Raw genomic sequence first — 16454 nt, 5'->3', positions numbered from 1 at the left:
GTGACCAGACAGCGATCAGTGTTGGGCGGAATACTGCCTCAGGACATTGGTGTGATTCTGTTTGGAGCAGCACCTTCAGAGACTTCTGGTTCTTGCTTGGGTACTACATATTTCAATGGGAATACGCATTGCAGGCTGGTAAGCGATTCTCTCTTGGTTTTGCAAGGCTACTTTGTCACCAGGAAACTCTGTGCTCCTTTCTGCATTGCCTTCAACTCAAACAGGGTACCCACCCAGCATGGAAGGCATGGGCATGACCACCCCTCCTGGTGAGGAGCAAATGGTTCTCCCTTGGAGCTTTGATGCCCTCCAACCTATATAAGATTTGATTGCTCTCTTAGATGCCATTGGCCCAGGTATTCAACTCACTCAACTCTCCCCGTGGAAGCCATAACTTGGATGAATCATCGTGTAGTGAGCACTTGGGAATCGGATGCTCTCTGCACATTTTTAATTCCACACTGATCGACAGAAGTACCGACTTCTAAAGGCACTGAACCAGATTGCTCAGAATCTCCCACAGCTCCTAGCTTTTTGACCTTTTGGGATTTATCCTGCACACCTATCTAACCCCCAGTAGGCCGCAGGCCAGAGGGTTTGGAAGGAGCTGCAAAAGCAGGTCACAGTTATATTAATGAGACACCTCTGTTCTGGCATGTCATCATTCCTCTGTTCCATGCTCACGTTTGAAGTGTTGAATCAATATGGGAGGCAGCCCAGTCAGGATAAAGATCCCCATGCTGCCTAATCATGAGTGCAGGCAGATGGTCTCCTGCAGTAGATGAATGTTAATGCCAGGTGTGGCACAGGTAAGGATAGTGAAACACTGCACTGGGTTTTCACTGGCTGTCCCAGCTTTACACTCTGTTGATGATCTAGCCAAACACGAGCATCATCTACTCCCTTGTCCAAATGTTTATTATTTAATGTTTAGCAGAGTCAAGGGTTGTTACAGAAGTTGCAATCTGTAGAAGAAAGAGTGCCTGTCTTGCAGGGTGGTCTTCATTCTTTAAAGAGCATCCTTCAAATACAGTTCCCATGCAACGAACCCCTCAGTTGATAGAGAGGCACATATCAATGTTGTGATTAAAGATAACAACGCAGAAGATACATTTAAGGGGAGGCTAGACAAACATATGAGGGAAAAGGGAATAGAGGGTTATGCTGATAGATTTAGATAAGGAAATAGGGGAGGAGGCTCGAGTGGAGCATAAACGTCGGCATGGACTGGTTGGGCCGAATAGCCTGTTTCTGTGCCATAAATCCTATGTAATCCCTTTAAAGGGAGGCTGTCCCTAGATCCAAATTTTTCCCGGAATGTTATAGACATTGGATTACTCCAACAGTGTCTGGTGGATGCTCCTTAAAGGGCTGAAGACTGCAAAAGGTAGGTAATCTTTATTTTCTCATGCAACACTCGAGAAAATATCTGAATATAATAGTGTGTACTTTACTTCACTTGTTCCCACATGGTTTGGACTAGGAACAGCTTGGTGAAGGTGGCCATTGGGGACAATGCTTGTGAACGCCCTTCCACTCACACTTGTTTTCAGTGTTTATTATTTAATTCTTAGCATAATCGCCGTAATGATTCTGTACTTTGTGGTCTTGCATGTTAACTTAATGAGCTGATAAGTAACCCAAGTGTGTTGGAGTTGGTTTAGTCTAACTGTATACAGTATGGATGGGTGATGTACTGTCTCTATTCAACGCAGCTTCAGTGGCTCCTCGATAACTACGAGACTGCCGAGGGGGTCAGTCTACCCCGGAGCTCCCTCTACAACCATTACCTGCGGCACTGCCAAGAACAGAAGCTCGACCCCGTCAATGCAGCTTCTTTCGGCAAACTGATTCGTTCTGTCTTCATGGGGCTGAGGACTAGAAGACTGGGAACAAGGTCAGGGTAAAAAAAAAATTAAACAATTAAACAATTGCACATCCACATAAATGCATGTCAGAAATACAGTCTTGTTTTAACTTGGCCTCCAGTGAACCTTTGCCCAAGGCGGCATGGTTCCGATCAAGGTTGTTTTAACTATTCTCCTGGAGCTAATAAATAGCCAGTTGCTACAATGATTGTGAATTATACAGATGATTTTATTTCCCATTGAACTCTTGCATTATGAACATCAGCCTTGAAAGCTGAAACAATGCAGTGCTCTGGTACTTCACTGAACTTAAAGACCTAGGGGACAAAATTGCCCTCCTCCTTAAGACTTGTTACCACCGCAAATCGGCGGCCACGCTGCGGAGTGGAGTGGCCCCCAACTTTTCGTGGAATGGACGCTGCTAGCCCAATTGCCCTTCCGAGGTTTCCCGGCGGTGCCCCGATTTCCCCCCCCCCCCCCCCCCCCCCACCGCTCCGCTGCTGCCGATCCGACATAAGTGCGCCATCACCGTGCGCACTGCCAATCTACCCCCCACGGTGACATTCCCCTCTGAAAATCCGCCGGTGCCAAAACCCGTTTTTCCCCGGTGGTCCAGTGAGGCTGTAGCCTTCTGCAACGGCGGTGCGGCTTCCCTGCCATGTTTTTTTCTTTGGCGGCCGACTGCCATGTCAGCCCGACAGTTATGCCCCCAGGTTCGGCCGGGCCGCCAACAGGCAGTCTGGCACCTTACTCTTGGCTGGCCCGGCTGAAACCCTCCCTGCTGGCCCAGTGGGCTGAAGTTTTTAAATCGCGGAGGCTCTCCCCTTTAAGTGAAGGGGAGAGCTGTGGTGACGCAGTGCGGTGATGACGTCATCGTGGTGGTCACTCCGCTCCGCACCGCCCCCAGCTTCCGAACCCTCGGGTGTTGCCACCACCGTGTATCCGCCCCTCAAGGGTCGTCATCGCCCCCATTAAGAGTGACTTCCGGATCAAAGTAAAAAAAAAAACAACAGAGCAGAATTTCGCTCAAGAGGCGACCTCAACCACAGCTGCAGGAAAAACCATTGGAACGGGGTGCATGCGCCCCGTTTCGGGTGGGGGGGCAATTTCTACCCCCTAAAGTTACCAATTATACCACTGCAGGGCAAGCCTAGTAATGTGTCTGGCTGAAATTCTGGGCATGAAGATCAAACAGCTGTTTAATTGGGAGTGTTGCAGTACTTGTTTCCCGTGAACCTATTCCATCTCTTTTCTATCTCCTTGATATAAACCAAGTATTTTGATTGTGATGACCTATTTGAAAAGTATTTCTAAGATGAAATTTTTTTTAAAATATGTGCATTTTTCACTTGTTTCACAAACAATCAGTAGAATTATTTTAGTTGCTCTTGGTGGTAGTCACTGTTTATTCCTTCAGCTATCTTTAGGTTCATATCATTTTCCTGTGTTGCAGGGGAAATTCCAAGTATCACTATTACGGGATTCGTCTAAAGCCAGATTCACCTCTGAACCGTTTACAGGAGGACATGCAGTACATGGCAATGCGGCAACAACCAGTACATCAGAAACAAAGGTACAATCCCAGTGCCCATCCTACCTAACTCGCACCCAGGGGTCACAGTGACCCCGACTCCCAGCGAAGGCACAATCCCAGTGCCCCTCTACCCAACCCTCACCCAGGGGCCACAGTGACCCAGGGACCCTGACCGCCAGCCAAGATACAATCCCAGAGTTCAACTACTGTCACCCACTACCCAACCCTCACCCAGGAACCCTAGCCCTCAGCTGCATGGACTACATGTAAGCAGCTCGACTATTAACATCATGCTGCGGGATGGAGTCAAGGACACTCGTGTCGAAGGCAGAGTCTCGGTTAAGGAGATATTCGAAGTGTTCCTTCCAGCAGGCCCTGCCTGCCTCGGTGTCCTTAATGAATTGTACATTCCTGTCTGGCGTAAAAATAAAAAAGGGAAGGTGGCTCAACCGTGGCTATCAAGGGAAATCAGGGATAGTATTAAAGCCAAGGAAGTGGCATACAAATTGGCCAGAAATAGCAGCGAACCCGGGGACTGGGAGAAATTTAGAACTCAGCAGAGGAGGACAAAGGGTTTGATTAGGGCAGGGAAAATGGAGTACGAGAAGAAGCTTGCAGGGAACATTAAGACGGATTGCAAAAGTTTCTATAGATATGTAAAGAGAAAAAGGTTAGTAAAGACTAACGTAGGTCCCCTGCAGTCAGAATCAGGGGAAGTCATAACGGGGAACAAAGAAATGGCGGACCAATTGAACAAGTACTTTGGTTCGGTATTCACTAAGGAGGACACAAACAACCTTCCGGATATAAAAGGGGTCAGAGGGTCTAGTAAGGAGGAGGAACTGAGGGAAATCCTTATTAGTCGGGAAATTGTGTTGGAGAAATTGATGGGATTGAAGGCCGATAAATCCCCAGGGCCTGATGGACTGCAGCCCAGAGTACTTAAGGAGGTGGCTTTGGAAATAGCGGATGCATTGACAATCATTTTCCAACATTCCATTGACTCTGGATCAGTTCCTATGGAGTGGTGGGTAGCCAATGTAACCCCATTTTTTAAAAAAGGAGGGAGAGAGAAAACATGGAATTATAGACCGGTCAGCCTGACATCGGTAGTGGGTAAAATGATGGAATCAATTATTAAGGATGTCATAGCAGTGCATTTGGAAAGAGGTGACATGATAGGTCCAAGTCAACATGGATTTGTGAAAGGGAAATCATGCTTGACAAATCTTCTGGAATTTTTTGAGGATGTTTCCAGTAGAGTGGACAAGGGAGAACCAGTTGATATGGTATATTTAACTTTCAGAAGGCTTTCGACAAGGTCCCACACGAGATTAATGTGCAAAGTTAAAGCACATGGGATTGGGGGTAGTGTGCTGACATGGATTGAGAACTGGTTGTCAGACAGGTAGCAAAGAGTAGGAGTAAATGGGGACTTTTCAGAATGGCAGGCAGTGACTAGTGGGGTACTGCAAGGTTCTGTGCTGGGGCCCCAGCTGTTTACACTGTACATTAATGATTTAGATGAGGGGATTAAATGTAGTATCTCCAAATTTGCGGATGACACTAAGTTGGGTGGCAGTGTGAGCTGCGAGGAGGATGCTATGAGGCTGCAGAGTGACTTGGATAGGTTAGGTGAGTGGGCAAATGCATGGCAGATAAAGTATAATGTGGATAAATGTGAGGTTATCCACTTTGGTGGTAAAAACAGAGAGATATTATCTGAATGGTGACAGATTAGGAAAAGGGGAGGTGCAACGAGACCTGGGTGTCATGGTACATCAGTCATTGAAGGTTGGCATGCAGGTACAGCAGGCGGTTAAGAAAGCAAATGGCATGTTGGCCTTCATAGCGAGGGGATTTGAGTACAGGGGCAGGGAGGTGTTGCTACAGTTGTACAGGGCCTTGGTGAGGCCACACCTGGAGTATTGTGTACAGTTTTGGTCTCCTAACCTGAGGAAGGACATTCTTGCTATTGAGGGAGTGCAGCGAAGGTTCACCAGACTGATTCCCGGGATGGCGGGACTGACCTATCAAGAAAGACTGGATCAACTGGGCTTGTATTCACTGGAGTTCAGAAGAATGAGAGGGGACCTCATAGAAACGTTTAAAATTCTGATGGGTTTAGACAGGTTAGATGCAGAAAGAATGTTCCCAATGTTGGGGAAGTCCAGAACCAGGGGACACCGTCTAAGGATAAGGGGTAAGCCATTTAGGACCGAGATGAGGAGAAACCTCTTCACCCAGAGAGTGGTGAACCTGTGGAATTCTCTACCACAGAAAGTAGGTGAGGCCAATTCACTAAATATATTCAAAAAGGAGTTAGATGAAGTCCTTACTACTAGGGGGATCAAGGGGTATGGTGAGAAAGCAGGAATGGGATACTGAAGTTGCATGTTCAGCCATGAACTCATTGAATGGCGGTGCAGGCTAGAAGGGCCGAATGGCCTACTCCTGCACCTATTTTCTATGTTTATGTTTCTATAAGTGTCTCCCTGTTCTTAGCTAGCAGTGGGATGGGGCTTTGGGTGCTTGGGCCATAGATGAACTTAACTGCGGTGAAGAATCCTCGCACATCATTGCTGTCGGCCAGCTGCTGGATCTCCTGTGCTTTCTCCACCCACCATCTATTCTTTAGGTCGCGTGTTTTTTGTTGGACCTCGGCCTTCAGCCACCTGCAGAGCTGCTTTGCTGCTCCCGAATTGGGTTGCTGCATTAAGTTCAGAAATGCCCTGCGTGTGCGGCTTATTATCTCCTGGTCGTTCTTGTCAAACCAGTCTTGGTGTTTCCTGGTTGATTGACCGAGCGTCTCTTCGCAGGCACTGGTTATGGTGGCCTTGAGGGCAGACCCGGCGCTGTGGGCACTCTGTGTCTCAGGGTCATCGAGGGTCACCAGTTTGGCAGTGAGGCGCTGGCTGTATAGGGCTTTCTTAACTGGGTCTTTGAGTGCCCCGGCATTGATTTTTCTGCGGAATTGTTTACCGTTGCTGCTTTGGGGCTATATTGATAATGATGGAGCGGATTAGGCGGTGATCCGTCCAGCAGTCGTCGGCTCCTGCCATGGTGCGGGTGATTCACACGTCCTTGCCTCTAGTGTGCCAGCGCAGCCTTCGGTCGCCTGAGGAAGAGGATGTTTGAAGACCAGGACCTCAAATCTGGCACCAAGCTTATGGTCTACAAGGCAGTAGTGATACCAGCCCTGCTATATGGCTCAGAAATGTGGACTATATACAGTAGACACCTCAAAGCGCTGGAGAAATACCACCAGCGTTCCCCTGGGAGGATAGATGCACCAACGTCGGTATTCTCACTCAGGCCAACATCCCTGGCATCGAAGCACTGACCACACTCGACCAACTCCATTGGGCGGGCCGCATCGTCCGCATGCCTGACACAAGACTCCCAAAGCAAGCACTCTACTTGGAACTCCTACATGTTAAGTGAGCCCCAGGTGGGCAGAGGAAACCCTCAAAGCCTCCCTGATAAAGTGCAACATCCCCACCGGCACCTGGAAGTCCCTGGCCCAAGACCGCCCAAAGTGGAGGAAGAGCATCCGGGAGGGCGCTGAGCACCTCGAGTCTCATCGCCGAGAGCATGCAGAAATCAAGCGCAGGCAGCGGAAAGAGTGTGCGGCAAACCAGGCTCCCCACCCACCCTTTCCTTCAACCACTGTCTATCTCACCTGTTACAGAGACTGTAATTCCTGTATTGGACTGTACAGTAAACTGAAAACTCACTTTGAGTGGAAGTAAGTCTTCCTCGATATCGAGGGACTGCCTCTGATGATAGTAACATCAACCGTGGTTTCCAGACTAAGGATGGGTTATGGATGCTGTTACATGATCTGCTGATGGTACAGTACAGCCTGTGCTGAGGTTGACAATTGCTGATTGTAATAATACTGGTCAGTACTGATTCACTGAACCTGTATCTTTTGTACTTGCAATGGTGTTAACCGCTTGCCGTATTGATTGAAAAGAAAAGGAAACCGGTCAAGCTTTGTATCAAAGAGCACGTTATAGACTTCATAATGTATGAAAAACAGTCAGGCGTGGCAATTCGTGAGTATACTTTGTAAATAGCTTTTTCCAGAACTTAATTGTTCAACTTTTTTTAATCCAGAAAAGAAAATAATTAGGACAAGTAAGATAAATTCACTATTTCTGTACAGTTTCCTATTTTAAGTTTTATGCTTTTGTCTTTAGGTTTAAACCTATGCAGAAATTGGATGGTGTAGGAGACAATATGCCTGGAAATGGACAGCACGTGGCTCCAACAACCCCAGAGCAATCTGTCGCTGCTCAGAGCCAACACCACCAGCAGTTTCTGGGTCAGTCCATTATTCTCAGACCCTTGGTTCCCAGAGGAGCTAATCCTCTCCAGGTTATCTGGGGCCTCATTTTAAATGTGTCTCTTGAAATGAGTGTATCGGGTTTCCAACGTCCTGTCGAGCTGCTCCGGCTACAACACTGTCAGTGCTCCATCATTGACATGCTGGTCCTCTCGTCCTCGGCACTTCAGTTCTTTCCTCTTGGTAATGTCTTCCAGCAGATATTTTTCCAATTCTTTCTACTCTCCTTTATTGGTTGGCATGCATTAGCATTGTTTTTTTTTAAGAAGTACTCAAGATAACACCGGAACAGAAATGTGTTGCAAGGTTTGAAATATCATGGAGGGACGATGACATGCTGAACAAGAGTGTCACGTGATATTTTGTATCTTGTAGCAGTGGCTTACATCGGAGGCCTGTGACTGAGTACAGCACCTGGCAGTACCAATGCTGGGACCATAAGCTGACAACTTCTATATTCCGCTAAAGTAATTATGCATTTGTAAAACATACTAATAATATATTAACGGCCTTTAATTATTGCTCCCACTAGATATGTCTCGTGCACTGCCAGAGTTTATTGAAGCGGAGATTGGTGACTCTCCTTTGCCGGAGGATATCACTCTAAATGAAGTGAAGACATTACAGATTTTGTACAGGGAGCACTGTGAGGTGAGGCGTGCTGAGAGATTGTTTGTGGTGGGGTGGGGAGGGGGAGGGTGCTTGGAATCAAGCCCCACAGCACGTGGCCATTTCAGGACCAGTGTGGAGACTGATTGCTGTGATCTTGTGCTGTGCGATGTCCTGCCTTGCTGTGGACACGTTGCAGTTGCGCTGAACCTTGTATTTGTTTATGCATGGGTCATGTCACGTGGAGAATCCTTTCCCCGACATGATTCTTTATTGCAAATGTTTGTCTTTCTCAATGTTGCCTAGCCTGAAACAAAACTGCACTTTGAAATTCAACGTTTGTCTATCCCTTTTACGAAAGGGAAATTTTACTCAATTGTTTTGTAATCATGAGGGAAGAAATTGGAATAGTCTGGGCACCACAAAGCATCTGGCCTGCTGTCGATCCCGCAGCAAGGTTCCACTTCCCATTCTAACACTAGTGTCCCTTAGCATTTGAGAATTTCTGCTTTTTGATGCTGTTGATGTGGATTGAGAGCTATATCTTCGACAGATGTTGTGGGAAATGGGTCTGGTGATAGTAAAAGGGCAGTTTCTAGTTAGGTGTTGTGAAACAGTATCGGTTGCATATTGTTCAAGCCAGTAGTGCAGACTATCACATACAGTGTAGGAAGTCATGAAGGAGGGTAAAACACTTGAGGGGAGGCAAGAGGGAAATGGGAGTTCCCCCTCTGATCTTTCCTCCCTTCCTTTGTAGAAGCATTTGGCCTCCACATTGGTACTGCTGAGATCAGTAACTAGACTTGTGGGTGCGATCATTCTCTGTCTTTGTAAGTTAAATGTTGCCAGGTTCTTCCAAACAGACTGGCATTACTAACTTAATAATGACTGTTCACAAAAAGAATCCTACTTACCTGGATGTCCACACTTTAAAAAAACTCATTTGTACAGACACAAAGAAACACTTAACCTAACTTTACTTTACTAACGTGTTTCTTATCCAGTGTACAAATTGGCTTTTTAATTCTGGCATTGTGCATGTAAAAGGAATCCATGACTCTGGTCTTTGTGTTTCTGACAATCTATTCCAGTCCAACTTCAGTGTCTGCCTTCCTAAAATGGAGTCTTTGTTGTACAAAACTTAGCCTTGCTGAGTCTGATACTAAACTCCAATAGGCCAGTGCTTGTACAAGAACTGGAGACTGTCCTCAATATGACCGTTAACATGCTCTTTTGAAGACGCTGCTTCATATGAGCTCTTGTTTCTTGGTAGCAAACTACCCAACCTTGAATTGTATCATAGAACCATAGAAGTTTACAGCACGGAAGGAGGCCATTTCGGCCCATCGTGTCCGCGCCGGCCAATAAGAGGCTATCCAGCCTAATCACACTTTCCAGCTCTAGATCCGTAACCCTGCAGGTTACGACACTTCAGGTGCACATCCAAGTACTTTTTAAATGTGGTGAGGGTTTTTGCCTCTACCACCCTTTCAGGCAGCGAGTTCCAGACCCCCACCACCTTCTGGGTGAAGCAATTTCCCCTCAAATCCCCTCTAAACCTTCTACCAATTACTTTAAATTTATGCCCCCTGGTTGTTGACCCCTCTGCTAAGGGAAATAGGCCCTTTCTATCCACTGTATCTAGGCCCCTCATAATTTTATACACCCCAATAAGGTCTCCCCTCAGCCTCCTCAGTTCCAAGAAAAACAAACCCAGCCTATCCAATCTGTCCTCATAGCTAAGATTCTCCACTCCCGGCAGCATCCTCGTAAATCTCCTCTGTACCCTCTCCAGTGCAAACATAACCTTCCTGTAATGCGGTGACCAGAACTGCACGCAGTGCTCCAGTTATGGCCTAACCGATGTTTTATACAGTTCAAGCATAACCCACCTGCTCTCTTATTCTATGCCTCGGCTAATAAAGGCAAGAATTCCATATGCATTCTTAACCACCTGGCCTGCTGCCTTCAGGAATCTGTGGACATGCACTCCCAGGTCCCCTTGTTCCTCTACACTTCTCAGTGTCCTACCATTTAATGTGTATTCCCTTTCCTTGTTGGCCCTCCCCACAATTGCATTACCTCACACTTCTCTGGATTAAATTCCATTTGTCACTGTTCTGCCCACCTGACCAGTTGATTGATATCTTCTTGCAGACTGCAGCTTTCTTCTTCATTATCAACCACACAGCCTATTTTTGTATCATCTTCAAACTTCTTAATCATACCCTCTATATTCAAGTCTAGATCACTGATGTATACCACGAAAAGCAAGGGACCTAGCACTGAGCCCTGCGGAACCCCACTGGAAACATCCTTCCAGTCACAAAAACACCCATCGACCATTGCCCTTTGCTTCCTACCTCTGAGCCAATTTTGGATCCAACTTGCCACTTTGCCCTGGTTCCCATGGGCTTTTACTTTCGTGACCAGTCTGCCATGTGGGACCTTATCAAAAGCTTTGCTAAAATCCATATACACTACATCATACACACTGCCCTCATCGACCCTCCTTGTTACCTCCTCGAAAAATTCAATCAAGTTAGTCAGACACGACCTTCCCTTAACAAATCTGTGCTAACTGTCCCTGATTAACCCTTTTCTTTATAAATGTAGATTTATCCTGTCCTTCAGGTTTTTTTCCAATAATGTTCTCACTACTGAGGTTAGGCTGACTGGTCTGTAATTACTCGGTCTATCCCTTTCTCCCTTCTTAAACAAAGGTACCACATTCGCAATCCCCCAGTCCTCTGGCACCACACCTGAAGCCAGAGAGGATTGGAAAATGATGGTGAAAATCTCTGCTATTTCATCTTTTGCTTCACTTAATAGCCTGGGATACATTTCATCCAGGCCTGGAGACTTAGTCACTTTCAAAGCTGCTAAGCCCCTTAATACCTCCCCTCTCAGTATGTTTATTTCATCTAATATTTCACACTTCTCTTCCTCGATAGCAATGTCTGCATTGCCCCTCTCTTTTGTGAAAACAGACGCAAAGTATTCATTAAGAACCCACTTCTTCCGCCTCCACACATAGATGACCCCTGTGATCTCTAATAGGCCCTACCCTTTCTTTAGTTATGCTCTTGCTCTTAATATATTTATAAAACATCTTTGGGTTCTCCTTGATTTTACTTGCCAAGAATTTTTAATGCTCTCTGTGCTTTCCTAATATCCCTTTTGATCTCACCCCTTGCACTTTCTATACTCGAGAGATTCTGCAGTATTTATCCCTCGGTATCTGACGAGCTTTTTTTCTTTATCCTACCCTGTATATCCCTAGACATCCAGGAGGCTCTAGATTTGTTAGTTCTACCCTTTTTCTTTAAGGGCTCATATTTAGCCTGAACCCTGCAGATCTCCTTGAATGCCTCCCACTGCTCTGACACTGATTTACCTTCAAGTAGCTGTTTCCAGTCCACTGTGGCTAAATCACCTCTTAACTTAGTAAAGTTGGCTTTTCCCCAATTTAGAACTTTTATTCCTGGTCTAACCTTGTCCTTTTCCATAACTACCTTAAATCTAACTGAATTATGGAGATTTGCACCTAAATGCTCTCCCACTGATACCCCTTCCACCTGCCCAGCTTCATTCCCTAAAATTAAATCTAGAACCGCCCCTTCCCATGTTGGGCTTGCTACATGTTGGCTAAAAAAAAGTTCTCTTGAATGCATTTTAGGAATTCTGCACCCGCTATACTCTTCACACTAATGTTGTCCCAGTTAATATTAGGATAGTTGAAATCCCCTACTATTACTGCCCTATAGTTTTTGCACTTCTCAGAAATTTGCCTACATAGTTGCTCTTCTATCTCCTTCTGACTGTTTGGGGGTCTATAGTACACGCACCCGGCAGTGTTTTTCAGTTTGACCCATACGGCCTCATTTGATGATCTCGCTAACATATCATCCCTCCTCATAGCTGCAATAGTTTCTTTAATCAATATCATGACCCCTATACCTTTTTATCCCCCTCTCTATCCCATCTAAAAATCCAGTAATCAGGAATGTTAAGCTGCCATACCTGCCCCTCTTTTAACCATGTCTCTGTAATAGCTATAATATCATATTCCCAAGTGTCTACCCAAGTATTTCTTGGAATGATATGTTACATGTGGAATAATGAATCCAATGTGTCTTTGCCAGAACTAAAGACCAGCAGCCAGAGATAGGCATGTATCCCTGATCTTTTTAAGTAAAGTAATATTTTTGAAGAACCCAAGCAAACAAACTGTTCAGTCTTTACAATGTGATGGGTAGATGATGAGTAATGGCCTGTGATATTTTAGACTATCTTCCCACAATTGGAAATAACATATTACAGTTGTGACCAGAATTATGAAAGATCGCAGAATGCTCAGATGGGCAGATAAGTAGCAGATGCAGTTCAATGTAAGCTAATGTGAAATAATACATTTTGAAAGTAAGAACAGGAAAAGAGAATCCATCTGAAGTGGTAAGATGTTTTGCAGCTGCAGGGAAAGGGGCTTTGCAGATACACAGATCATCAAAACTGGCCGTATAAACGTTTAATGCCATAAGGTGAATGGAATCCTTGGTTTTATGTCTAGAGGCAGAATATAAAAACAAGGAGGTAATTTCAACTTGCACAAGACTAGACTCAAGTTGCTGCCTCCATTTTAATAGATTTGTAGTCACATTGCTGTCCCACTCATAATCTTTCATCATCTAATTTATAATCACTCTATTTACGATCTATCTTTTCTGATTCTCAGACAGAATGTCTCTTGTCCACCATTTTGTGCTTTGCCTCCATTTTCAGCCCAAGCTTTTTAACATACAAAACCATAGAGAAATGTTTATTTCCGTTACAACTTGGGTAAAGGGTAGTTTGTATGTATATTGTGATAGAGCAATGAACTGATGATCAGAATCAGAATGTCCATATTTACAATCGTGGTTGCATTTGGTAGAGCAACTTAGTTTTATCATCATGAGTAAATGTTCATTTTTATTTCTTTGCATTGTTAGCAATCTAGATAAGAAGCTGCTCCTGTTTTCTAAAAACCCACTGCCATAGTTTGCTGTGCATTTTCCTGAATGTAGTTTTAATTACCTATCCCACCTTCGATAACTCCTGAATGGTTTCCCTTACAGGCAATGCTGGATGTTGTAATAAACCTTCAGTTTCACTATATTGAAAAACTTTGGCAGACATTTTGGCATTCGACTCCCTCGCCTGGTGATGGTGCTTCTGTCACTTCAGTGAGGTAAGAATATTACAAAACTTTGCAACAATCCATTGATTATTTGACCAAACTGGGAGGGCTGGTCTTCCAAACGTGAGCTCCTGACATAGCCTCCCCTCCGGGAGCGTATATTGGCAAAACCTGGTGTGCTGCTGACGATTATCCACAAATTTTAATAATAGGAAATTCATGGAATGCAGTTTGACAGCATGCATTCCTGGGACGAGGGGTGGATGGGCTGGGTTGTACATGGAGTGGTATGGGGGGAGGAATAGGGTCTGAGGCTGAGCCTTGCTTTCTTCTGGAGGTGAGAGCTGTGTGCTGGCTCTTGCCATACTGCTGTGTATTCAGACAGTGTTGAATGGTTTATGATTGATTGATGTCCAGGAGTGCTAAGGATGTCACCCCCAATTATAGCAGGGTTGCAGGTTGCTCACAGAATCCAGTGGTGCTGTCAGGAATTACTACTTCTCGTGGGAGAGTACTTACATAAATGACTAGGCTGAGACACAAAGGGTTGATTTGAAACTTTAATTTAAAAAAAAGTTCAGGTTGCACTTGCCCTTACTGATTCCCTGCTGTACCTAAGGATACAGTCCTGGCTGGAGGAAGAAAGTGTGTCAGTGATTAAGAAGGGAATCCGAGAAGGAATTAGAAGTTTTTTACCTTTCTGAGGAATGTATTGTATTGCTGCTATTTATAGTGTTAATTTTAACTGCCAGTTGTCTAATGCTCAATGTTTGATTTCAAACTTTGCTACTGCTTCTTACTGGTAAGAAATAGTATCTGCACATAAGTGTTGAACAGATCTGCAGCAGAGTGGGATAAATGGGTCGAGCTCAGCCAGCAACACATGCTGTTGAGTTTTTACTTACTATGTTGGTTGTGAAGTTCCTTTGTGTTTGTCATTGTTGTGCAGTGAGGAGGAAAGTGAGGCCATTTTCCCCAAAGACAAACTCATCAACCTCTGTAAGTTTGAGCCCATCATTAAATGGATGCGGAACTGTGATCACGTGCTGTACCAGGCGCTGGTGGAAATTCTTATCCCAGACGTGCTGCGACCCGTCCCCAGTGAGTAGCTCGTGATTATTGCTCTTGTACTTCTGTATTCACGCCCTCGCCTCAAGCAGCTGGCACGTTATGAGGTATTAAAAAATCATTCTGTGATTATGGGCATTGCTGGCAAGACCGGTATTTATTGCCCATTCCTAGTTGCCCAGAGAAGGTGGTAAAACAACTGAGTGGCTTGCTAGGCCCCTTCAGAAAGCAGTTAAGAGTCAACCATGTTGGTGTAGGCCTGGAGCCCTATATTAGCCAGACCGGGTAAGGATGGCACATTTCCTTCCCTAAAGGACATGAGTGAACCAGTTGGGTTTTTATGAGAATCTGACCGTTTCATAGACTCCTACAGCATTGAAGGAGGCCATTTGGCCCTTTGTAGCATGTGACGGCTCTTTATTAGAGCTATACGATTAGTCCCACTCCCCTACTCTTTCTCCATAGCCCTGCAAATTTCTCCTTTTCATGTATATAGCCAATTCCCTTTTGAAAATTATTATTAAATCTGCTTCCACCGCCCTTTCAAGCAGTGCATTCCAGATCATAACAAATTGCTGCACTTAAAATAAAAGTCTCCTCATCTCCCCTCCCTCACCCCCTTGTTCTTTTGTCAATTATTTAAAATCTGTGACCTCTGATCATGACCCACCTACCACTGGAACTGATTTTGTTTTCTCCATCAAAATCCCTCCTGATTTTGAACACCACTATTAAATCTCCCCTTAACCTTCTCCGCTTTAAGGAGAACAAGCCCAGTTTCTCCAGTCTATCCACATAACTGAAGTCCCTCAACCCTGGTACCATTCTAGTAAATCTCCCCATGACTCTCTCCAAGGCCTTGACATCTTGGTCATGGTCACTTACATTTTTTTAAAATCTGTTAATCAATGAAATTCAAATTCTCAAACTGCCATGGTGGAATTTGAACTCGAGCTCTCTGGATTATTGGTCCTTTGCTTTGATTACTAGTCCAGTGACATGTATACTCTGGCCTTAGAGATGTGTCCCTATGGGTGAACAATTACCTGACTTGCAGTAATCTGCTTACTAGATTAAATCAGTTTTGCACCATGCTACCAAAATCTGATCCAAATATTCCCACATCATTATCATGATGATGATGACCACACTGACCAGAACTTCACAGACAAACCACTCATAACTTTATTTCACAGCCATACCCATGATTTCTTGTCCACATAAGTTTGCTTTCTGTGTCGCAATTTGAACTTTGCCAACACATTTTGACGCCAAAACCCTAGCCCAACATTTTAAAATGGAAAAATCATACGGCAACATCTTGACGACACACTCGGCCTCTCATGGTGCAGTTACAGGCCTCCCTCCACTAGTGGTGCTATAGTGCAAGTTCCGCTTCGTCACTCGCTGTCTCTCCCCTACCCCCGGTCTGCCTGCCTTTTTTTTTTAAACTGGATTTGCTACATTTTAGAGAATGTAAATGTGTTTAATGCTGTATTCCACAGTCTGTGGAGTACCACATGCCCCCACCTTCCCTGTAGTGTCCCAATCTTTAGATTTGATACAATAGCTGACCCTGGGTGCAGATCTTCGATTAAATAGCTCATTGTGATTTAGGGCCTCCTCATACAACAATTGTGTTGGTTGACCCAAAGCTGGCTACATGATTGTAGTACAGAGAACTGGAAATGCTTAATTATACAATATCTGAAACAGCAAATGCACACACAATCCTCATAACAAACACTAGCTAATGGCAAATAATCAGAGACTTGAGCACAAAATGTAGACTGACACTCCAGTGTAGCACTGAGGGAGTGCTGCACTATCCAAGGTGCTACATTT

At 44.9% G+C, this 16454-nt stretch overlaps 1 protein-coding gene across 3 annotated transcripts in view; it reads left to right on the top strand.

Moving 5' to 3' along the window:
- Positions 1 to 16454, top strand: part of LOC139228723 (DNA-binding protein RFX2-like) — a 108171-nt gene that overhangs the window by 71917 nt on the left and 19800 nt on the right. For 2 of the 3 annotated variants that reach the window (XM_070860010.1, XM_070860011.1), the window contains exons 7-12: positions 1716 to 1903; positions 3322 to 3441; positions 7608 to 7732; positions 8286 to 8404; positions 13480 to 13592; positions 14491 to 14642. In XM_070860010.1, the coding sequence (XP_070716111.1) occupies positions 1716 to 1903; positions 3322 to 3441; positions 7608 to 7732; positions 8286 to 8404; positions 13480 to 13592; positions 14491 to 14642 (817 nt within the window). The remainder of the gene's footprint in view (positions 1 to 1715; positions 1904 to 3321; positions 3442 to 7607; positions 7733 to 8285; positions 8405 to 13479; positions 13593 to 14490; positions 14643 to 16454) is intronic. The other variant, XM_070860012.1, reaches the window with a different exon arrangement.

This window comes from Pristiophorus japonicus, chromosome 18 (genome assembly GCF_044704955.1).
Source record: "Pristiophorus japonicus isolate sPriJap1 chromosome 18, sPriJap1.hap1, whole genome shotgun sequence".
NCBI classification, from domain to species: Eukaryota; Metazoa; Chordata; class Chondrichthyes; family Pristiophoridae; genus Pristiophorus; species Pristiophorus japonicus.
Note: the sequence above shows the minus strand (reverse complement) of the source record. Positions and strands in the feature narration are given on the sequence as shown.